The sequence below is a fragment of the Symphalangus syndactylus genome, chromosome 5 (genome assembly GCF_028878055.3).
Source record: "Symphalangus syndactylus isolate Jambi chromosome 5, NHGRI_mSymSyn1-v2.1_pri, whole genome shotgun sequence".
NCBI classification, from domain to species: domain Eukaryota; kingdom Metazoa; phylum Chordata; class Mammalia; order Primates; family Hylobatidae; genus Symphalangus; species Symphalangus syndactylus.
In genome coordinates, this window is record NC_072427.2 from 150,417,176 (window position 1) to 150,440,823 (window position 23,648).

At 38.2% G+C, this 23,648-nt stretch overlaps 1 protein-coding gene across 4 annotated transcripts in view; it reads left to right on the forward strand.

The window, feature by feature from the left end:
* Window positions 1-23,648, forward strand: part of FERRY3 (FERRY endosomal RAB5 effector complex subunit 3) — a 56,298-nt gene that overhangs the window by 3,578 nt on the left and 29,072 nt on the right. For 3 of the 4 annotated variants that reach the window (XM_063640812.1, XM_055281051.2, XM_055281052.2), the window contains exons 3-9: window positions 842-987; window positions 10,563-10,744; window positions 15,021-15,120; window positions 15,234-15,355; window positions 21,692-21,798; window positions 22,314-22,511; window positions 23,378-23,506. In XM_063640812.1, coding sequence (XP_063496882.1) covers window positions 842-987; window positions 10,563-10,744; window positions 15,021-15,120; window positions 15,234-15,355; window positions 21,692-21,798; window positions 22,314-22,511; window positions 23,378-23,506 — 984 coding nt within the window. The remainder of the gene's footprint in view (window positions 1-841; window positions 988-10,562; window positions 10,745-15,020; window positions 15,121-15,233; window positions 15,356-21,691; window positions 21,799-22,313; window positions 22,512-23,377; window positions 23,507-23,648) is intronic. The other variant, XM_055281055.2, reaches the window with a different exon arrangement.

The window sequence follows — 23,648 nt, forward strand, 5'->3', positions numbered from 1 at the left end:
CTCTCTCAGTGCTCTTCCATTATATCATTCTCTAAGTGGTGTCTGTAAAACTGAAATCGGGCAGTCATCTGAGTTAAATGTTTTAATAAACTAGTCATTTAACTTCTCTTTCAAAGGGTGTAACAATGTACCTTTTAAAGTTACATGGAAAACTCTTTTTAATGTAAATACAGTAACGTTCAGACACTCAAAATCTGTAGCATTTTCTTTATGTCCTTATACCCACTTGGCTTCAAACTGAAATATCAGGCTTAAGAAAGTAACATTACTTTATTAGTATCAAGGGAATACATAAGAGTTAAGACTTTTGACCTTTCTCTCTGCAATAGCCTGTAATAGTAAAGGAAAATAATCATGAAATTTGTTAAATGATCCCCTAAGCTGATTTCGTTTTAGTTGGAGATTCTATTAAGAGTTATCAGCTTGATAAAATAAAATTTCATGTCCGGGCAAGGTGGCTCACCACCTATAATCCCAGCACTTTGGGAGGCTAAGGCAGGTGGATCACTTGAGCTCAAGAGTTCAGGACCAGCCTGGGCAACATGGTGAGACCTGTCTCTACCAAAAATACAAAAATTAGCCATGCGTGGTGGCATGCATCTGTGGTCCCAGCTACTCGGGGGCCTGAGGTGGGAGGATCACTGGAATCCGGGAATTCAGTGTTGCAATGAGCTGTGATCATGCCATTGCACTCCAGCCTGTGTAACAGAGAGAGAGACCCCATCTCTAAATAAATAAAAATTTAAAAATAAGATTTCACATTGGAACTCTCAGCCAAGTAAAATGTTCCCTATTTATACCTGGATTTTGCTGATGATGGTGTTTGATGTCCCTGTAACAGACTTAAAAGAAGCTCTGACTCAGTTTATAGAAGAACAATCCCTGAGCGATTATGATAGAGATGCTGAAGCATCCCTGGAAGCTGTGAAATCAGGTGAAGTAGATTTACATCAGCTGGCGAGTACGTGGGCCAAAGCTTATGCTGAGGTAAGAAAATAGGTCAGATTGTAAATTTCAAAGATATTCTGGATTTTGGTGAAAATTTTTAAAATGCTATGGTAATCCTGAAATAGTTATAAGATCCTTTCTCTCCACATACCAATATTCTATAATATATATGTTGCTGCTTCTGTGCTTCCTGTATCAGGGTGAGCACATAAGACAAAATGTTTTTTATGTAATACCTTTGTAAAAGAAGAGGCTACTTGCGTATATCTCACCAGCATAGGGTCACCAGATTTAGTAATTAAAAATATAGGACACCCAGTTAAGTTAGAATTTCAGGTAAATGAATATTTTTAGTATATCATTTATTTTATCATTTAGTATAACATATTACATGGAACATATTTATACTAAAATATTTTTCACTATTTATCTGAAATTCTAATTTAAGTGAGTGTTCTGTATTTTATCTGGCAACCCTAAACCAGCAATAGTATTCATTTAACCTTTGGTTTACTTTTATAAACCTATCTTCATTATTGTTGTATAGTCAGATAATATCATTTTCTATTTAAATAATATACCGTTTCATAAAGTCTAAGATGCCATTAGGTATACCACAAATGATTTTATTTACTAAGAAAGAGCACTGCAAATTAAACTATGAGAGAATGCCAAGATGAAATCAAGTATAAGAGGCAAAGAAAAGACTCAAAAATATCCATTGCATTTATCAAGTAATCTTGTCTGTGGCAAGATCAGTTTCAGTAAGTTGGTGGCGGTGGAAATGAGATTTCACTGACTTTAAGAATGTGAGAGTGTGGAAATAGGAAGAATTAGTATACTAACTGAAGAAGTTTGAGTATAAAGAGGTGAAGGATGGGGCACTGGCTAAATGGGAACACAAGGTCAGAGGTTTGTTTGTTTTTTAAGGCAGCAGAGTTTAGGACTAGAAGGGATAGAATCCAGAACTCAAATGGAGAATTAATCATAACTGGGAAGACAGATACTTCTGTACTTATAGCCAAAGAGATGCAGGAAAGGTTGGATATAAATTCAGATAATTTTATTAATTTGGTAGCAGGAAGTTAAGAATATTCTCTTCTGATTGTTTCAACTTTAAGACAGGTTATTTGTTTAGATGAGGCGGTAGGTATAATAAGATTGTTGGATATTTAAGGAGAAAACTGAGCAGGGAATTGCCAGGCATCATTGAGGCCAAGATTAAGAGTGGCACCAGTTTGTCACCATAAATTTTATAGAGTTTTGTGATTTTTCTGCTACAGCTCTCTAAAGCCTCACTGCAGGCATAGAGAAGAGGAATAAGATGAGGGTTTTGTTAGGTGGGTAAGATAAGGTACATCAATCAAGGGAGTTGAGTATATCGGCAAGACAGTGGTTGAATGCTAGATCACAAAATGTAAGCTACATAGGGAAGGAAGTGAAGCTAAGTGGCAGTTGCTGGCTGATTAAAAAAAAATGAAAACGTTGAGAAACTTAAGAAATGGAGGTCCTGATGAGGTTAAATATCAATTACCTGGGAATTATTGAGTGAGAAATCTTGGGTGGAGGTTGTAGTCAGAGACTAGAATGTTTGAGTACTGATGGACTGAGTTTCTGGTGAGGATACTAAATGGATGGCTGAGGTGGTGTAGAGAACTAGTAAATGCTGCAGGTAAACGATGACTATCTGGGCTGGTGGTACAGGGGTAAAAGCATTTACCAAGACAGTTGTAGATAAAGAAAGGTAGATTTATTAGAGAAAGCAGGAAGATATGTTGCGAGGAGGCAACGGGCAGGCCAGCAGGAGAGAAGCTGACTTCAAGGGAACAAAGGCTTGCTGGAGATGTTTTAGGACAGTGTTTATGCTGTATGCTATAGAGAGCTGCGTGCAGTACTGATAACCCCAAGATTGCAGTGAGCTGCAGTCTTGCAGCTATCTTGCAGGTGTCTGGTGAAAGGTGAGTGCAGGAGGGCTACATGGCCTGGACCAGGGGTGTCCAATCTTTTGGCTTCCCTGGGCCACACTGGAAGAGGAAGAATTGTCTTCAGCCACACATAAGATACATTAACATGAGGGATAGCTGATGAGCTAAAAAAAAAAAATTCACAATTTATGAATTTGTGTTGGGCGGCATTCAAAGCCATCCTGTGCCACAGGTTGGACAAGCTTGGTCTGGACCATGAAGAAAGGCAGACTTATAGCTTATCTGCTTTCTCTTTTTGCTTTCCCCTGGTCCTGCCAGCCTGATTCCTTTTCCCTAATTGGGACTCCACAGTAAAGATTGTAGAGTTCGGGAAAGTAAGAAGGCAGGGCCTTGGATGGGCATCCACATGGATATCCAAGTAACCCAGGTTGATGGCAGGATGTGGGGCAGAGAGGAACTCTTTGAACTTGGTGCCAAAGCTTTACAGGAATGAGGGTGAGTGACAGACAGGTAGGTTGTTAGATAATGATGGCCATGAAAGATAAGGGGTGCTGAATGGTTTGAACTTCAAAGAAGTCAGGCATTATGCCTGAAAGTGGAGGTGGAAATAATGGCCGGACATTGAATCTCTTTCTCTCTGCAGTCACTTCCTCAGTGCCCCATTCCTCTCAGCTGTCACAGTCCCCTTTCTAGTAGCATTTGTCCTGGGGGAGTGGGGTAAATTAGGTCAAGGAAAAAACTACGCTTAGTTCTTCTCAATGTAGGTATCTTCTACCTATTCATAAGGCTTCCCCTAGGCTGAGTTTAAAATTAATGCTGCAGATTATTGTAGTTAGATGATCTGGTAGTGGGGCTACTGAACATCTGGTGTTATGTGTGGCCAAGCACATCCCTACAGTCTTGCAGTAGCTCCTCCCTACAAAATTTCAGCTTTGCCCTGAAGTGAATTTTAAACAGAAGTTAAGTCCCATAGGCTGGTTATAATTCCTACAGCAGTCCCGGGTCTGAAGATGAACAGTTATCAGAACAGTTTTGGAGTTTCAGAGGCATAGAGTAGATGAAATCGTAGTTGTAGGTTCAGCTAGTCTCCTGCCTTCTGATGTGGCAACTGACTGAAGTGAAAGAGAACAAACTAGAAAAGTTTTCCTGTTGACTGACTGAGTTCAAGATACCTGTTTATGTGATGTGCTCATTTGTTTTAAGGTAAATTATTACTCTTGTCATATTGTAAATTCCAGTTTTTAATATTTTCGTGGGTAAGAAAAGGGAAGAATTTAGTTTTTTTTTTTTTACAGTTATATTTTGCAAAGATCTATAATGGAAAAAACATCAAAATCTTTGTTTTGTTTCCACTTCATGCCATTAAATCATGTGATCTTTGACCTCTCAGTGTATCAGTTTCCTCCGATGAGTTGAGGAGGCTGCCCTTGGGATAGGCATCTGTACCTCCCTGGAGGTATCCGTGTGTGCTGAGGGCACATCCATTTTGTTTCTCCCTGTTTCTGCTTTCCTTGTCTATCGGTGTTTACTCAGTCCCTTCATCATTTTAATAGCTACCATTTTTATATCCTTAAAAGCCTGCTGATATTTTAAAAAGAAAATGTAACACTAGAAAAGGTCAAACTAAATGCATAATTACACATTTATCTTGATATAGGTATGCATGAATTTGGCTTTCATTCGCAGATGACCACATAGGTCACCTTATTTTCTAAATACGTAACCTATTTTATTTTATTTTATTTTATTTTGTGTGTGTGTGTGTGTGTGTGTGTGTGTGCAACAAGGCTGTTTATTTCACCTGGGTGCAGGCAGGCTGAGTGAAAAGAGTCAGCGAAGGGAGATAGGGGTGGGGCCGTTTTATAGGATTTGGGTAGGTAAAGGAAAATTACAGTCAAAGGGGGTTTGTTCTCTGGTGGGCAGGAGTGGGGGTCCCAAGGTGTTCAGTGGGGTAGCTTTTTTGAGCCAGGATGAGGCAGGAAAAGGACTTTCACAAGGTAATGTCATCACTTAAGGCAAGGACCGGCCATTTACACTTCTTTTGTGGTGGAATGTCATCAGTTAAGGCAGGGCAGGGCCTTTTCACTTCTTTTGTGATTCTTCAGTTACTTCAGGCCATCTGGGCGTATATGTGCAAGTCACAGGGGATGCGATGGCTTGGCTTGGGCTCAGAGGCCGGACATTCCTGTCTTCTTATATTAATAAGAAAATAGTGTTGACGTGTTGGGGCGGCGAAAATTTTTGGGGGGTTCTATGGAGAGAGAATGGGCGATGTTTCTCAGGGCTGCTTCGAGCGGGATTAGGGGTGGCGTGGGAACCTTGAGTTGGAGAGATTAAGCTCAAGGGAGATTTTGTGGTAAGGAGTGATATTGTGGGGATGTTAGAAGAAACATTTCTCGTGTAGAATGATTGGTGATGGCCTGGATACGGTTTTGGATGAATTGAGAAACTAAATGGAATAAGAGAAGGAGAAAAACAGGTATAAAAGGTCTAAGACTTGGGAGGACTTAGGACATCTGATTAGAGAGTGCCTAAGGAGATTCAGCATAGTCCTGCCAGCAAAGATTATTTATTTACTTCAAGAGCTAAGAGTGGCAGTTTGGGGATAGCACGAGGAGGTATCAGCTGTGCTGGCTTGGAGAAACAGTGTAAACTGTCAGTGTAAACAAGAGCAGGGAGTGTATGAGTAGTTGAGAACGGTGAATAGGAGTATGACTTGACCGAAGATAGTAGGGAGGACGTTTTTTGGGGGCACATTCTAAGTTGGTCCGGTGTCTGGAATGAGACTGGGGCCTGATAAAAAGGAGCGTCTATACAGGAGCTCAAATGGGCTGTACCTTGTAGCATTCTGAGGACAAGTCTGACTTCTGAGAAAGGAAAGTCGTAAAAGTATTGTCCAGTCCTTTTTAAGTTGGTGGCTGAGCTTGGTGAGGTGTGTTTTTAATAGACCATTAGTCTGTCACTGAATACTAAGAGCCTGAAAAACTGCTTGGCCGATTTTACTAATAAAAGCTGGTCTGTTATCAGACTGTATAGAGGTGGGAAGGCTAAACTGAGGAATTATGTCTGACAGAAGGGAAGAAATGACTGCGGTGGCCTTGTTAGACCCTGTAGGAAAGGACTCTACTTACCCAGTGAAAGTGTCTACCTAGACTAAGAAGTATTTTAGTTATCTTACTCGGGGCATGTTGGGTAAAGCTAATTTGCCGGTCCTGGGTGGGGGCAAATCCTTGAGCTTGATGTGTAGGGAAGGGAGGGGGCCTGAATAATCCATGAGGAGTAGTAGAATAGCAGATGGAACCCTGAGAAGTTATTTCTTTGAGGATAGATTTCCAAGATGGAAAGGAAATGAGGTTCTAAGAGGCGGGCTAGTGGCTTGTACTATAGCATAGCCTGACTTTGCTGGTGTATGGCGATTAGGCCTGGTGGAACTGCCATCAATAAACCAAGTGTGATCAGGGTGAGAAACAGGGAAGAAGGAAATGTGGGGAAATGGGGTGAACGTCAGGTGGATCAGAGAGATGCAGTCATGAGGGTCAGGTGTGGTATCAGGAATAATGTGGGAGGCCGGATTGAAGTCCGGGGCAGGAACAATGGTAATTGTGGAGACTTAACAAAGAGTGAGTACAGCTGAAGGAGCCGGGGAGCAGAAAGTATATGCGTCAGGTGTGAGTAAGAAAATAGATTTTGGAAATTATGAGAGCTGTAGAGAGTGAGTTGAGCATAGTTTGTGATTTTTAAGGCCTCTAAAAGTATTAAAGCAGCGGCAGCCACTGCACGCAGGTATGAGGGCTAGGCTAAAACAGTAAGGTCAAGTTGTTTGGACAGAAAGGCTACAGGGTGCGGTCCTGGCTCTTGTCTAAGAATTCTGACCGCACTAACCATGCCTAGGAAGGAAAGGAGTTGTTGTTTTGTAAGGAATTGAGGTTTGGGAGATTAATTGGACACGATCAGCAGGGAGAGCACGTGTGTTTTTATGAGAATTATGCTGAGATAGGTAACAGATGAGGATGAAATTTGGGCTTGACTGAAGTAATGGGAGCTGTCTGTGAAACCTTGCAGCAGTACAGCCCAGGTAATTTGCTGAGCCTAATGGGTGTCAGGGTCAGTCTAAGTGAAAGCAAGGAGAGGCTGGGACGAGGGGTGCAGGGGAATAGTGAAAAAAAGCATCTTTAAGATCGAGAACGGAGTAGTGAGTTGTGGAGGAAGGTATTGAGGACAAAAGAGTGTACGGGTTGGGCACCACAGGATGGATAGGCAAAACAATTTGGTTGATAAGGCACAGATCCTGAACTAATCTGTAAGACTTGTCTGGTTTTTGGACAGGTAAAATGGAATTGTAAGGAGAGTTATAGGTTTTAGAAGCCCATGCTGTAGCAGGCGAGTGATAACAGGCTTTAATCCTTTGAAAGCGTGCTGTGGGATGGGTTACTGGCGTTGAGCGGGGTAAGGGTGATTAGATTTTAATGGGATGGTAACGGGCATGTGATTGGTTGCCAGGGAAGGAGTAGAGATGTCCCATACTTGTGGGTTAAGGTGGGCGGATACGAGAGGAAGACACGAAGAAGGCTTTGGGTTGGGGAGAAGGGCGGCAATGAGATGCAGCTGTAGTCCAGGAATAGTCAGGGAAGCAGATAATTTGGTTAAAATATCTCGGCCTAATAAGGGAACTGGGCAGGTGGGGATAACTAAAAAAGAGTGCATAAAAGAGTGTTGTCCAAATTGGCACCAGAGTGGGGGAGTTTTCAGGGGTTTAGAAGCCTGGCCGTCAATACCCACAACAGTTACGGAGGCAAGGGAAACAGGCCCTTGAAAAAAAGGTAATGTGGAGTGGGTAGCCTCCGTTTTGACTAAGGGGACGGACTTACCTTCCATTGTGAGAGTTACCCGAAGCTCGGCGTCCGTGATGGTCTACGGGGCTTCCGAGGCGATCGGGCAGCGTCAGTCTTCAGCCGCTAAGCCGAGAAGGAGTCAGTCAGAGCCTTGGGCCAGAGTTCCAGGGGCTCTGGGAGTGGCTGCCAGGTGAGTTGAACAGTCCGATTTCCAGTGGGGTCCCGCACAGATGGGACACAGCTTAGGAGGAATCCTGGGCTGCGGGCATTCCTTGGCCTGGTGGCCAGATTTCTGGCACTTGTAGCAAGCTCCTGGGGGAGGAGGTTCTGGAGGAACGCCGGCCGCTGCGGTTCAGGCGTTTGGAAGTTCTTGTGTGCTGGAGATGTGGCTGGGGTTTGTCTCACAGTGGAGGCAAGGAATTGCAACTTTTTTCTATTATTGTACACCTTGAAGGTGAGGTTAATTAAGTCCTGTTGTGGGGTTTGAGGGCCGGAATTTAATTTTTGGAGTTTTATTTAATGTCGGGAGCAGATTGGGTAATAAAATGTATTTTGAGAATAAGACGGCCTTTTGACCTTTTAGGGTCTAGGGCTGTAAAGTGTCTCAGGGTTGCGCCAAACGAGTCATGAACTGGGCTAGATTTTTACATTTGATGAAAAAGCCTAAACGCTATCTGATTTGGGATAAAGAAAAAGGAGCATTAACCTTGACTATGCCTTTAACTCCAGCCACCTTTTTAAGAATAAATTGCTGGGCAGGTGGGGGAGGGCTAGTCACGGAACGAAACTGTAAGCCGGACCAGGTGTGAGGAGGGGAGGTGATAAAAGGATTATAGGGTGGAGGAGCGGAGGCTGAGGAAGAATTGGGACCTAGCTCGGCCTGGCGAGGAGGGGAGAGGTCAGATGGGTCTGTAGAAAAGGAAGATTAGAAAGACTCAGCAACGCTTGGGGTTGGGACTGATGGGACAGGCAGGAGGGAGAAAGAAGGAAGATTTGGGACGAGCTGCATTGGGCACAGAGACTAGGAAGGGACCGATGTGTAAAAGAATGCCTGGACCAGGCACCTCAGACCGTTTGCCCATCTTACGACAAGAATTATTTAGATCTTGCAGGATGGAAAAATTGAAAGTGCCGTTTTCTGGCTATTTGGAATTACTATCGAGTTTGTACTGGGGTAAAGTGGCATTGCAGAAGAAAATAAGGCATTTAGGTTTTAGGTCAGGTGCGAGTTGAGGTTTTAAGTTTTTGAGAACACGGGCTAAGGGAGAAGGAGGAATAGAGGGTGGAAGGTTGCCCCTAGTGAAGGGAAGCAGGCCTAGAGAAAAGAGAGTAGAGACACAGAGGGAAGGGGTTCGGGGGTTCTTACCTTCCAGAAAAGCGGGAAAGCGGTTGGGGCGTGGATATAAGGAGTTGGTGTGCAGAGATAAGAGGTCGGGGCACGGAAATAAGGGATTGGGGCACAGATAAGAGGTTGGGGTGCGGAAATAAGGGATTGGGGTGCAGAGATAGGTTGGGGCATGGAAATAAGGGATTGGGGTGCAGAGATATGAGGTTGGGGTACTTGCCTCTCCTCTAGAAAAGCGGGACTTGCCGCTCAGGGTGAAGGAGAAGGGGTTGGGGGTTTCTTGCCCCCCAGAAAGGCTGAGAAGGGGTAGAGACACGGAGAGAAGGGGTTAGGGTACTTGTCCCTTCCCCAGAAAAGCGAGACTTGCTACTAAGGGTGAAGGACCAAGGCAGGCGTCCCTGTGTGGTCTGACACCTCTGAAACGTGGATGAATAATCAGAGAGGCGTCCCTGCAGTGATTAAACACCAAGGGAAGGCTGCCTTCCCAGTCCGTGACCGGCGCCGGAGTTTTGGGTCCACAGATAAAACGTGTCTCCTTTGTCTCTACCAGAAAATGAAAGGAATTGAAATTAAAAGAAGGGAGAGATTGAAGTGTGGCACCAAGATTGAAAGAGAAAGAGGTTGAGGGATAGTGAGGGAGGTTGGAGAAGAGAGTAAAAAGAGGCCACATACTGGATTTGAAATTGGTGAGATGTTTCTTGGGCTGGTCGGTCTGAGGAATCTGAGGTCGTAGATGGATCTTTCTCACGGAGCAAAGAACAGGAGGACAGGGGATTGATCTCCCAAGGGAGGTCCCCCGATCCGAGTCACGGCACCAAATTTCATGCGCGTCCGTGTGAAGAGACCACCAAACAAGCTTTGTGTGAGCAACATGGCTGTTTATTTCACCTGGGTGCAGGCGGGCTGAGTCCGAAAAGAGAGTCAGCCGTAACCTATTTTAGCAGTATTCGAAAAGAGAGTCAGCCGTAACCTATTTTAGCAGTATTTTTTTTAATAATGAAAAGTTTTCTCTGATTATGTAACTAATGCATGCAAGTTATTTTACCATACAGTATGTCAGAATATAAATAAAGGCTATCAGAAATCCCACTGTCCTGAAATAGCCACCATTAGCATTTTGTTGATCATCTGTGTGTGTGTGTGTGTGTGTGTGTGTGTGTGTGTGTGTGTGTGTGTGTGATTTCACAGAAATGAGGTCATAGCATACGCTTTTATTGTGGACACTTCCTATCCCTTCCTCCACATGAGTACCTCCTTCTCATTTCTGCTTCCACGTAACTTATGTTAAGAACTTAGTCTGTATCGCTCCACATTTTTTTTCTGTACTTAGACAATCCTATATAATACACACACATGTATTTATATATATATATATATATATATATATATATAAAAGAGGGTCTTTCTGTCATTGATGTACAAAAATGGAATATAATATACATACTTTTCTAGTAGTGTGTTAAATAAAAATACTAGGTCATGATTTAAGAATGTCTGTATATTATCTTGTAGACCACATTAGAGCATGCAAGGCCTGAAGAACCCAGCTGGGATGAAGATTTTGCAGATGTTTACCATGACTTAATTCATTCTCCTGCCTCTGAAACCCTCTTAAATTTGGAACATAATTACTTCGTTAGTATCTCGGAACTGATTGGTGAAAGAGATGTGGAGCTGAAAAAATTACGAGAGAGGTATTTCAAATTTCTTGCATTATCAGAATTAAATGTTACATTGTCAAACAGATGGCCTGCAGAACAACTTGTTTTTATTTTTTACAAAAAGGATAAGATAGAAAAAAATACTGCAATATTAGAAATTAATTTTCTTGTATGTTTAAATGTGTAACTACAACTGGGAGGGTCTTCTTAGGTTTATACACCTTCTAAGTGGTTTAACTAAATAAATGATACTGGTGGGCTTTATATATTCTTATCTCTAATAAGAGGAATAGATTACTTCTGTCGAAGGTTTGCTTTATTCCAGGTACTGTGCAAAGTGCTTTGGATGCCCTGTCTCATTTGATCTTTACCATAACCCTACTATTATTTCCATTTTACAGATGAAGAAGTTTTTGCTTAAATAAGTAAGTAACTTGTCCAAGGGCATGCTGCGATTTGAAACCAGGAAATCTGATTTCAGAACTGCTAACCACTGTACCATTCTGTCTCCCTATTCAGAACCTCCGTATCGCCCTGCTCTAACTATGTCCCTGGCTCTTTCAGTTCATTTTGTACGCTCAAGTACCTTAGAAAAAAATAATAATGCTAGTATTGTTCCAAGAAATTATAATTAGATTTGAATTCCTGCGGTATGGATTACCTAACATGGTATACAAACAATGCTTTTATTATTTATTTTTTCTTCAATGTAAAAAACTTCTGGCATTATTTATTTTAAAATAATAAGTGGCTTCCCTGACTGCTTTCTAGTAACTCTATATAAATTGTGATAGGAATTCAGGATGTGTCCTTCTAGATAATCCCTTGTAATTTAGCAGAATCTAATAACATTTATTATCTAAAAAAACACTTATTTAAGACATTGGGTGTATTTGTCATTAAGATAATATTTTTGGTGTTGCTTTGATTGTGAAAGTATATTAGGACTAAATCACGTGTGTGTGTGTGTGTGACTGATTTAATAGTCCCAAAGGAGTAAATTTAAAAAGATGTGCTGGTTTGTTCCTGGTTCTCATTAGCTTCCCGTTAGAAAACAGTAAGGCTAGCAAGATGAGAATAATCTTTGGAGTGTTGTCATGGTTAAGAAAATTTTAAGTACAGAAAAATAATAAGCAAATGTATTTAATAATTGTTCCTGAGGGATACTCTCTTCTGTGTAGCAAATCAGCATTTTTATTATATTGCATAGATTTGTAAATTTTCATAACAATTGTACTCCTCTGGACCATTTATTCTCATACTTTGTAAAATATTAGAATGATCTCTTTGTCAAAAAGAACATGATGTTTTGAGATATTTGTCACTGTTTATAGGTTTGGTTTGTTGACCAGCTGTATTGAAGCAGTTTATTCCTTTTTGATGAGATACCTGCAGTGAGTGGTTGCCACTAGGTATATAGTTGAAACGTATTTCCCTGGGGAAGACAAAATTTTTTTTTCTAGTTCTTTATTATGTAGCCAGTCAAATTGTGAATATAGTTTAAAAAGAAGAACAAAATATAGAATTAGGTTTTAAAAAATACGTAAAAGTAGAATTACCTAATACTAATTAATTACTTTCTGTTGAACTTCATTTGTTTGATTTTTCCTCCTAGGCCTTCAAATAATATAACCTTCAAGTCATCCTGAATCTGTTATTAGCTCTCAGGTTTTCTGCAACTATACTCATTCTGCCTCTTTGGGTATATTGATAAATTCCCATTTTGGCTCCCTATACTTCCATTCCTAGTACTTTCGTTGAGCTGTTGAGTGACTCTAACTTGCAGCATAGTTTGCTGCCTATACCCCCAGAAAACTCTATATCTAGCCATTAATAGTCTATAATGCTTCCTTTTTCTAAATCAGAAGATTTCTGTTCTACATAATTCTTCATCTTTTGGGAAGTTGAATTAACTTACTAATTAGCTGCATTTACTGGTATTCATACTTTTTTTTTTTTTCATGGAATAGTTATTTAGTAGAGGTTTGTTTTGGCTTATTTTATTGTTTGAAATGATGTTTGGCCATATTTCTTGATGGGGTTTGGCCTTCTTTTTTCTTTCTAAACATATAAATAATACTTGAATTCATCTATTTTTAAAAGTTTTGTTATTTATTTTTCACCTGTCCAAACCACTAGCTTGAAAAAGAAAAATAAGCTATATTCCTCTGGTAGGTAATATTTATTGCAAAGGTGGACAGTAAGACTTAAGGTCAGTTGAAATTCACTAGTGTCTGTGGAGGTTGACCAGAAATTTTGGTGCTTAATTTATTTATCCAATTCATGAGCAAAAATGACACATTCTTATTTCTTACTTCATTTTAATGCCATTGTACATCTTTAAAAAACAGTTTCTCGGCACAGTGTCAATAATACAAGTTATAATGATTTTTTTTCTTTAAGTATCTTCAAGATAATATACAGGTTGCCAGAGTTGTCACATCTGACATACTGAGCCAGGCTATATTTAGTATTTCATCTAAGATGTAATAAAATTTTCTTCTATCTTAATCATAGAAAATATATATTGTATCGTCAACTATATGATTAGCTAGTTGCCTTTTGGACATATTTAGGATGAAATAAATGTTCATAAAATTTTATTTGTTGAATTTCTGTCTTCTTTTTCTTCACAAGAAATTAGCTCTTTTTTTTTAAGCAAACTAGATTCTAGATATTTCTTTAAACTTTAAAAATGGCAATGATACCTTTTATCCACTAGAGGGAACATGTGTGACGTAAAATAGTAATATATATTTATATCTAAGTTTGTATTTATAAATGTTTAGCAGTTATTTCTGTTTCTAAATAAGAATCTCACTTGCAAGCATAATTTTCACTTGACCCGTAGTAGTTATTAAAAGTTAATGGAGTCATCTGCCTTAGAAGTAAGTGGGATTTAAATGATATTGAATATTTACTACCAGAAGGTATATATAGAAATGTATATATATATATATAACTTGCTTGAATTTAATTTATCATATATATATATATAAATGTCTTAATCAGTGTTATAAATAAGTATAGATTCACTTTTTTTTTTTTTTTTTTTTTTGAGATGGAGTCTAGTTCTGTCACCCAGGCTGAAGTACAGTGATGTGATCTCAGCTCACTGCAACCTCAGTCTCCTGGGTTCAAGCAGTTCTCCTACCTCAGCCTCCCAAGTAGCTGGGATTACACGTGCCTGCTACCATGCCCAGCTAATTTTTGCATTTTTAGTAGAGATGGAGTTTCACCACATTGGCCAGGCTGGTCTTGAACTCCTGACCTCAGGTGATCCGCCCACCTCGGCCTCCCAAAGTGCTGGGATTACAAGCATGAGCCATCGTGCCCGGCCAAAAATTCACTCTTAAGAGCAATTTACTTGAGTTAACTAGGATGATAAAATCCTTTCAGTTTATATCTGTGTTTTGTTCTTTCCCAGTTTGTTAGAAATTTGTTTTAGAACAAAATTTTGCATACATTTGTATTAGAAGATAATCTTTAATTTCAATTTTTTAAGTGAACTTATTTATTAAAATATAGCATACATACAGAAAAGGCAACAAACTGTGGGTGTAAAGCTCAGTAAACTTTCACAAATTAAGCACGACCACGTAACCATTGCACAGATCAAGAAATAGAGTATTTCCAGCATTACAGAGTCCTCTTTCATGCCCTTCTAGTCCTTTACCCTTTCCCTCATAAATAACCATTATCTGTACTTCTAACACCGTTGGTTAGTTTTTCCTATAGGAAAAACCATTTTTAATTTTTACAGATTATTTCTTTGGATAAATGCAGAAGGTGTGACTAACATCTTCAGACTGTATTTTATGTCCCTCTGTAAATTTTATGACAATAATAATTTGACTCAGGATCTAATTGTCTGCTTCTGGATATAATGTAAACTAACTTTCAGAGGTTGAAGTCACTTTAGTTCATATACAAATAGAAAATCCGTTTAAGCTGAAATTGCAGAGCCTCTTTGAGGAAATTTGCAGGTGAAAAGGGGTCCAGAGTTTTAAACATTAGCCATGGTAATTGAAAGGTAACTTAGATTTTGACTGCGTTCATCTGTGCAATAAATTTAGATGAAAATTTAGCTGCACAAATTATATTGGTATTAAGTGACACTATCGTCGTTATTGGCTAGTCTCCATTTCCAAGGATTCTAAGTACTTTCCAGTTATAATTCTCATTCCTGGACACATTTCTATAAAATAAGTTTTTTATTTTCACTTTATGGAGATTGTTCGATGAATCTGAAGGATCATATACCTTGAAAGTTTGATGAATATCCTTGATTTGCTTATTTGTGTTTTAGACAAGGTATTGAAATGGAAAAAGTGATGCAGGAATTGGGAAAATCACTGACAGATCAAGATGTAAATTCACTGGCTGCTCAGCATTTTGAATCCCAGCAAGTAAGTGAAATACAGTGACTTTTAGGTATGCAGTTGCATTTTCTTTTGTTTTGTTTTGTTTGTTTGTTTGTTTTGGTAAAAAAATTAACCAGTTGGTATACTGTTTCTTTTAGGACCTAGAAAATAAATGGTCAAATGAATTAAAACAATCAACTGCCATCCAAAAACAAGAGTATCAAGAATGGGTAATAAAACTTCACCAAGACCTAAAAAACCCCAACAACAGCTCCCTTAGGTATTAACTATGTATTGTTCTTATTCATATAATAGTCCGTTGTTAGTAATGTTTATATTTACTGCAAAGTTAAACCTTTTAGCTGTATGTATTTTTAATTTGCTAGTGAAAGTTCAAGATAATGTTATGCTTCTTTTACCACCTTTTGCGTTGTAAGCTTTATGTGGATTATTTGGGGGACAATGGTTATTGGTTAGTTTGAAATAGAACTTCAGTTTTATGTTCTAGATACATACACCTAAATACTTAAATACTATATTTCTTTAGTTTCCACTCCATGCAGTAAACATTGGTTGAATGCCAAACATTCTCTAAGCAGAAAAACAACAACAAAAAAAAGTGCCTATATGGAGCTTATATTCTAGAAAGAGAGGCTGATCTAAAAATAAAATAATATTGTATAGAGTGGTATGTGCAGTAACAGAAGTATGTAGAAGGTACAGAAATAGCATGGAGGATTTCACATAAATTATAACTTGTGTGGCATCCCTTGGCCTAAATAAATTGTTTCACATATTCCCTTAGAGCTTGACCATGCCTATGTTATTTCCTGGCTATGTATCTGTTATGTTTGAGAATTAATTTTTTTCAAATCCTAAAGTATATTCAGTTGGAAATATACTGAGTACAGTATAATAATCTTATTTCCAGCATATGCCAGTGTATGCTATAAATATTTTTAAATAGCATTTTATTTGTATGTCAGTCTCATGTCTTTTTTTTTTCGTTGTATACCCAGTTCCTTGCCAAGTATTTAGATCTTGACACCAGCACATAAGACATGCTCAGTAAAAATTTATGGGATGAATGGATGGACAGATGGATAGGTTGTTGTTAAGTCTTTACCTGACGTCTGTATCATCTCTTATCTAAATATTACAGTTTTTCATTTGCCTTACTGTTTTCCCCAAACTGTTCATTGCAGCCTGCTATGAACCATTCTACATCCCTTATTTTCCAACCAGCCTTTTAAAAATAATGATAGGAAAAAAAATCAGGGTGCATCATAGGTGAACCTTTCTATAAATAAACGTGTGTATGCCAAAATGTAAAATATTTACTGTATATTGTAGTCAGAAACATTGAAAGCCACTGATTTAAGGAAGCTGTGAAAGCCCTTTGCTGTGAAAGTTATCCCTTTATGATCATGCTACTGCACTCCAGCCTGGGTAACAAGAGTGAGAAACTCTTAAAAAAAAAAAAAAAAAAAAAGTCATCCCTTACTTTGCTGCTAGAGTTTCAGAAATTCAATCTTTAGAATCAATTTCTTTTTTTTTTGTTTGTTTTTTTTGGTTATACTTTAAGTTCTAGGGTACATGTGCACAACATGCAGGTTTGTTAGATATGTATACATGCGCCATGTTGGTGTGCTGCACCCATTAACTTGTCATTTACATTAGGTGTATCTCCTAATGCTATCCCTCACCCCTCCCCCCACCCTATGACAGGCCCCGGTGTGTGATGTTCCCTACCCTGTGTCCAAGTGTTCTCATTGTTCAGTTCCCACCTGTGAATGAGAACACGCGGTGTTTGGTTTTTTGTCCTTGCGATAGTTTGCTGAGAATGGTTTCCAGCTTCATCCATGTCCCTACAAAGGACATGAACTCCTCCTTTTTTATGGCTGCATAGTATTCCATGGTGTATATGTGCCACATTTTCTTAATCCAGTCTATCATTGATGGACATTTGGGTTGGTTCCAAGTCTTTGCTATTGTGAATAGTGCTGCAGTGAACATACATGTGCATGTGTCTTTATAGCAGCATGATTTATAGTCCTTTGGGTATATACCCAGTAATGGGATGGCTGGGTCAAATGATATTTCTAGTTCTAGATCCTTGAGGAATCGCCATACTGTCTTCCACAATGGTTGAACTAGTTAACAGTCCCACCAACAGTGTAAAAGTGTAGAATCAATTTCATTGTGTAAATATTGGCCTGTAGCTGCTGCTGCTTTTAAAAATCAAGTATTCCTAGGAAATAATGTTTTTATTGTGACTTTTTACTTTTCTTTTTGATAGATGTTTCTTTGGGCAGGAGAGGTCTGTTTTCAACACAGCTATATATGGAACCCCTATATGAGATTGATAAAAGTGGTATTTTAAAATTTATTTTTGCTTTGTTTTTCTTTAAAGTCAGGTCAGTTGAGGAATAAATTACATAAAGTTAAAATTATTCTGTTTTAGGTGTACAGTTTGATGAATTTTGACAAACTTAGTCATAAAATCATCACCACAATCAAAATACAGAATTTCCCTTTTTTGTAGTTTTATTTCATTGTAGTTTGATTTTTCTAGAATGTCACATAAATGGAATCAAACTGTATGTAGCAATTTGTATCTTGTTTCTTTCATGTGGCATAATGCTTTTGAGACTCATCTGAGTTGTTGTGTTTATCAGTGGTTCTTTTTATTACTCAGTAATATTCTATCATCCATTTGTTTATCCATTTATTCAGTGATGGACATGTTGGATATTTCCAGATTTTAGCAATTATAAAGCTGTTATAAACATTCATGAACAGGTCTTGTGTAGACACGTGTTTTAATTTCTCTTTCATAAATATGCAATCCCTCTCCCCTAGGAATGGGATTGCTTGGTCATATGGTAAGTGTACATTTAACATCAGAAGAAATTGCCAGACTATTTTCCAAAGTGACTGTATAATTTTGCATTCCCACCACCAATGTATGAGGGTTCCAGATGTTCCATATCTTCATCAGCACTCAATATTGCTATTTAGACATTCTAGTAAGTTTTACAGTGATATCTCATAATTTTACTTTGCATTTCCCTGATACCTAATTATGTTAACATTTTTTCATGTGCTGGAAAAATGTGTCTTCTTATTGAGTTGTGAGAGTTCTTTATATATTCTGGATACAAGTCCATCATCAAATAATATATTTTACAAATATTTTCTCCCACTCCGTGGCTTGTCTTTTCATTTTCTTAATAGTGTCAGTCAGAGAGTGAAGTTTTTCATTTTAGTTAAGTGCAGTTTATCAGCTAAAGACTTTATTTCTTCAAAGTAGTTTTAGGTTCACAGCAAAACTGAGAGGAAAGTACTAAGATTTACCGCCTGACCCACAAATGCATAGTCTTCCCCATTATCAGCATCCCCCAGCAAGGTGGTACCTTTGTTATGATCAAGAACATATATTGACATCATAATCATTCAAAATCCACAGTTTATATTAGGGCTCACTCTTGCCATTGTATATTCTGCCAGTTTGAACAAATATATAGTGACATGTATCTGCCATTATAGTACCATACAGAGTAGTTTTGTTACTCAAAAATCCTCTGTGCTCTGCCAATTTATCTATTTTTAAATGGTTTCTATCTTGTCTAAGATATCTTTGCGTAATGGAAGATCACAAAGATTTTATCCTGTGTTTTTTCTTCTAGAAGTTTTATTGTTTTAGGTTTTACATATAGGTCATGATATATATTGTTTCACACAGATATATGTATATGACATATATCCACCAACCTATATATGTGTGTATGTTGGTCTATAGTTTGTTTGTTTGTTTTTCCTATAACATCTTCATTTGGTTTCGGTGTCAGGTTAATGGGGGCATTGTAAAATGAGCTGATCTGTGGTCATCAGTCTGATATCATGTTTTGATTTCTAGTATTTCCATTTGTTTTTGCTCTTTGCTAAAATTCCTTGTGTGTTGTCTACCTTTCTACTAGGTCTTTTAACATGTTGGTTATAGTTTTTTGAAAGTCCCTTTCTTTTAGTCCCAATATCTGGATCCTTTCTAAATCTGTTTCTGTTGTTTGCTTTATCTCTTGACAGTGGGTTGGGTTTTTTTCTTGCTTTTCTGGTTGTCTCTTCTTTTTTCTTCTCCTCCCCCGCCCCGAGACAGAGTCTTTCTCTGTCTCCCAGGCTGGAGTACAATGCCTACAATGCCGTGATCTTGGCTCATTGCAACCTCCACCTCCTGCGTTCAAGCAATTCTCCTGCCTCAGCCTCCTAAGTAGCTGGGATTACGGGCGTATGCCACCACACCTGGCTAATTCTTGTATTTTTAGTAGAGACAGTGTTTCACCATGTTGGCCAGGCTGGTCTTGAACTCCTGACCTCGCGATCCACCCACCTTGGCCTCCCAGAGTACTGGGATTACAGGCATGAGCCACCACACCCAGCCTATTTTTCTTCTTTTCTTTTTTTTTAACTGAATACTGGATATTGTGGGTATTAGAAGAGACTGAGGTTAATAGTATTTATGTCCAGAAATGAACAATATTAATGTGAAGGTTGTACACATCTTAGCAGTTGAAGTAAGTTTGGTTTCCTTTTTTTTTCCCTTAGCATTAGACTCTATTTATTAGCTTATTTATTTATTCACTGGGACAATGCTTGGAGAAATCTGAAAATGCATGGCAAGTTTGTTAGAGATCTTGCTTTCATATAATTTGTAGACTTTCTGGCTTTTTTAAAAACTTTATTTTTTTATTTCAGTAGGTTTTTGGGGAATAGGTGGTGTTTTATTACACAAATACGTTCTTGAGTGGTGATTTCTGAGATTTTGGTGCATCCATCACCCGAGCAGTGTACACTATCCAATGTGTAGTCTTTTACCCTAGTTTGGTTTCGTGTCTGTCAGTACTTTCAGTGCACCACCGGCTTCATTTTCTACTGGTGCTACTTTGTGCTTAGAATGGCACTTGGGGGTCCAGGAGGATTTTTCTCTGTCTCTCTGCTCCATCCCTTGCTTCCAGCAGTCTTCGCATGCCAGAGCTGCAGAGGAGTCTGTCTCCATACTTTTGCCCTGCCTCCCAGCAGTAGGCCTGTTACTTGTTACTTGAATCTAGGCTCATACTTGGGGATCAGGAGGGTCACTTTGTTCAACTCTTCTCCATCTTTGTTGTCTTTGTCAGCTCCCAGTTTGGTCAAGCCTCGTGTATCTTGATTCTCAGCATTTTTGCCTATGCCCTTGAGAAGGCTCTCTTGTCTCCTGCCCTCAGTCTTTTCTGGAAATACCTGATGGAGGCCAATGGAAAAGAGTTTGCAAGTTCATGTGCCTGTGGCTCCGACCTATTCTAACTTGATATGCTAGCCCACTTGGCCTTCAAGAATCTGTTAAAATTTTAGCTGCTTTCTTTTTACCCCCTTGTATGACAGCATCCCATTTCAGCTATGCTCTAACAAAGATGAAACTCCTTTATGTGTCCTGTCTGTCCTTGGAGGGATATGTCACGGTTTGGAATTCAGTTTACTAGGTTGCCTTATTATCACAGATCTTTGATGGACTCCAGAAAAGTATGATTTTGTAGATCAGCAGTCCTCTGAGCCTTTTTGGCATCAAGGACCAGTTTCACAGAAGACAATTTTTTCCAGGAGAGGTGGAGAGGGTTTGGGGATGAAACTGTCCCACAAGGAGCACACAACCTAGATCGCTTGCATGCGCAGTTCACAATACAGTTCATGCTCCTGTGAGAACCTAATGCTGCCACTGATCGGATGGGAGGTGGAGCTTAGGTGGTAATGCTCACTCGCCTGCTGCTCACCTCCTGCTGTGCGGCCCTGTTCCTAACAGGCCAGTACAGGGAATTGGGGTCCCCTGTTGTAGATTATCTGGCTAGATTTAAATTTACCGTATTTACTAATGAAGTCAGTCATTGAGTCTAATGGGGCTGTTGGGATTAGCCCCAAAAATTTAGTCAGGGAAATGGATGACTCGTACAGACTTGTATCATCTTCAGCATACCACTGTTTGAATTGAACAGTGATATAATTATTGCTCTTTTGTGGAAGTCTTTTCAGGAACTATAAAGAGGAGAGCAAAGAGAAAGGCAGTTTAGTGGGAGGAGAATGTTGGAGGTAAAAAACAAACAAGAAATGGTAAAAGTAAAGGGTGTGTATACATCAAAATGAACTTCATCTTTTTTATTATCTATTTTATTTGACTTTAAATTTTTATTGCTATCACTTCATCTATTTTCTAATTTTGCCTAGGGCTAGCCCTGGTGTAGGATGTATTATATATTTTAAAATATAATGTGATTTTAAAGTAATAAGTTAATCGCTTCATTTAACCATTCTCTTAAGCTGCTAAAAGTGTTAAATGGCAATATATTAATTGACATTATAATGATTGAAAATAGTAATCTGCTTTATTTATTGTGAGGAAATGAAAGAACAAGTGGAAATTTTAGAACCTGTTGGTGCTTACTTGTCTTACTTGTCACCGTGGATTAAGGATGAGTTTAGGAAAAAATTAAGCAAGACTTTCAGCTGTTCAGCTTTCTCTCATTATAAAGCTTTCCTTTAAGAAAAGTTTTTGACAAACATAAAAGTATATCAATAATTTTATTACTTTTAGTGAGGAAATTAAAGTTCAGCCAAGTCAGTTCAGAGAATCTGTAGAAGCAATTGGAAGGATTTATGAGGAACAGAGAAAGTTAGAAGAAAGTTTTACCATTCACTTAGGTAAGTGTGTTCATTTTTTTTGCAGTTATAACTTATTGTAACTTCTGAAACTATTTTTTAATAGTTTTTTAAAATAATAGAGACAAGATTTCGCTATGTTGCCCAGGCTGGTCTTGAACTCCTGGGCTCAAGCAATCCACCCACCTTGGCGTCCCAAAGTGCTAGGATTACAGGCATGAGTCACCGTGCCTGGCCACTGCAACTTTTTTTATATGCTGTAATAGAAAAATCCCTAACATGTGAGTAGAGTGTACCTATGTTATTTTTAATTCCAAATTATGTTTTACTTTAAGAAAGACTATATTTTGTTGGCTATAAGTTTTGTATATTTATATAATGGTTTTTGCAGATAGATAAAATTGAAATAGTCATTAAAATGGGAAGTTGCAAGGCCCATTTTTAATTATTTTGTGGAACAGATTTATCTGGATTCTTGCCATAGAGATTTGCATCCTGTTATACTGGACTTTTTGTAACTGCTTAAGTATCTTTCCTGGACTATTGCCTACCCCCAGGAGCCCAGTTGAAGACCATGCATAATTTGAGATTGCTGAGAGCAGATATGCTGGACTTCTGTAAGCATAAAAGAAATCATCGAAGTGGTGTGAAACTTCATCGGCTCCAAACAGCTCTGTCACTTTATTCTACGTCTCTCTGTGGCCTGGTTTTACTAGTAGATAATAGAATTAATTCATATAGTGGTATTAAAAGAGGTAAGTTAACATCATACACATTTATTTTGTTAAATTTCACCCTGTAACACCATTCTTACGAAGAAAGGAATTACGGGGAAAATGAAAAAAAATTTTAATCACCTTGACATTCAAGTAGACCAAACAAACATACCCAGCCATAGTTATTTTATTTCAAACTGTAGCATTGATAGAGTGCTTCATGATATTTATTTTTCTTAAAATGCTATTATATTATAAATAATGTTTTTATAGAATTCTCATTACAAGGTAAAACAAAAAGAGCAATCACATGTTTTCAGTTTAGAAGCAAATCGTGGCTTAGTGATTTTTAGCTCATCCATTTGTCTCTCTCTCTCTCTCTCTATATATATATATGTATTTTTTTTTTTTAAATAATCTACCTCTTAAATTTGCTAGGTAAAATTCTACCTTCCCTGTTAGTACAACTCACTTTTTACGATTATTTCTAAATTTGTAAATATATAAAATGTGGAAATATATAAAATATATGAAATGTATACTTGTTTTTGAAAGAAGCCTAAATAGAATTTATTTCCCCTCATAAATGTAAGAACCTTCTTATATTTTGTAGCACCTTTTGGGGTGGATTATGATGAAAGTATTATTTAAAGAAGACCTGGATTTACATTAACAAAAAAATGTTAATATAATTCACTCTTTTGAGTGATCGAGAGGTTAAGTTTCTAATCAAAACAAAATTGCTGTGCCCTAACTTAAGGCATAATTATCTAAAGGACAAGTATAAGAAATCTTATTAAGAAAAATAAGTAATATTTTCTGTTTCTACTAAATCTCATTGTAAGTAAATACTAAATATTTGATAGTTTGCATTTAGAAGTTTGTAAATGTTTTGGGTTCCTTAGATTTTGCCACAGTTTGCCAAGAATGCACTGACTTCCATTTCCCCCGAATTGAAGAGCAATTAGAAGTTGTCCAACAGGTGGTACTTTATGCTAGAACCCAGCGCAGGAGTAAGTTGAAAGAATCACTTGGTAGGTAAAACTCACTTTTATTATATTCTGTCTGTAATCACTGTAATAGTATGTGGATCAATATTAAGATCATATAGAAAATTATATTGGTGGAAGATAGAAGGAAATTAAAAACAAAATTTAAGATTTTTTTAAAGTTTTT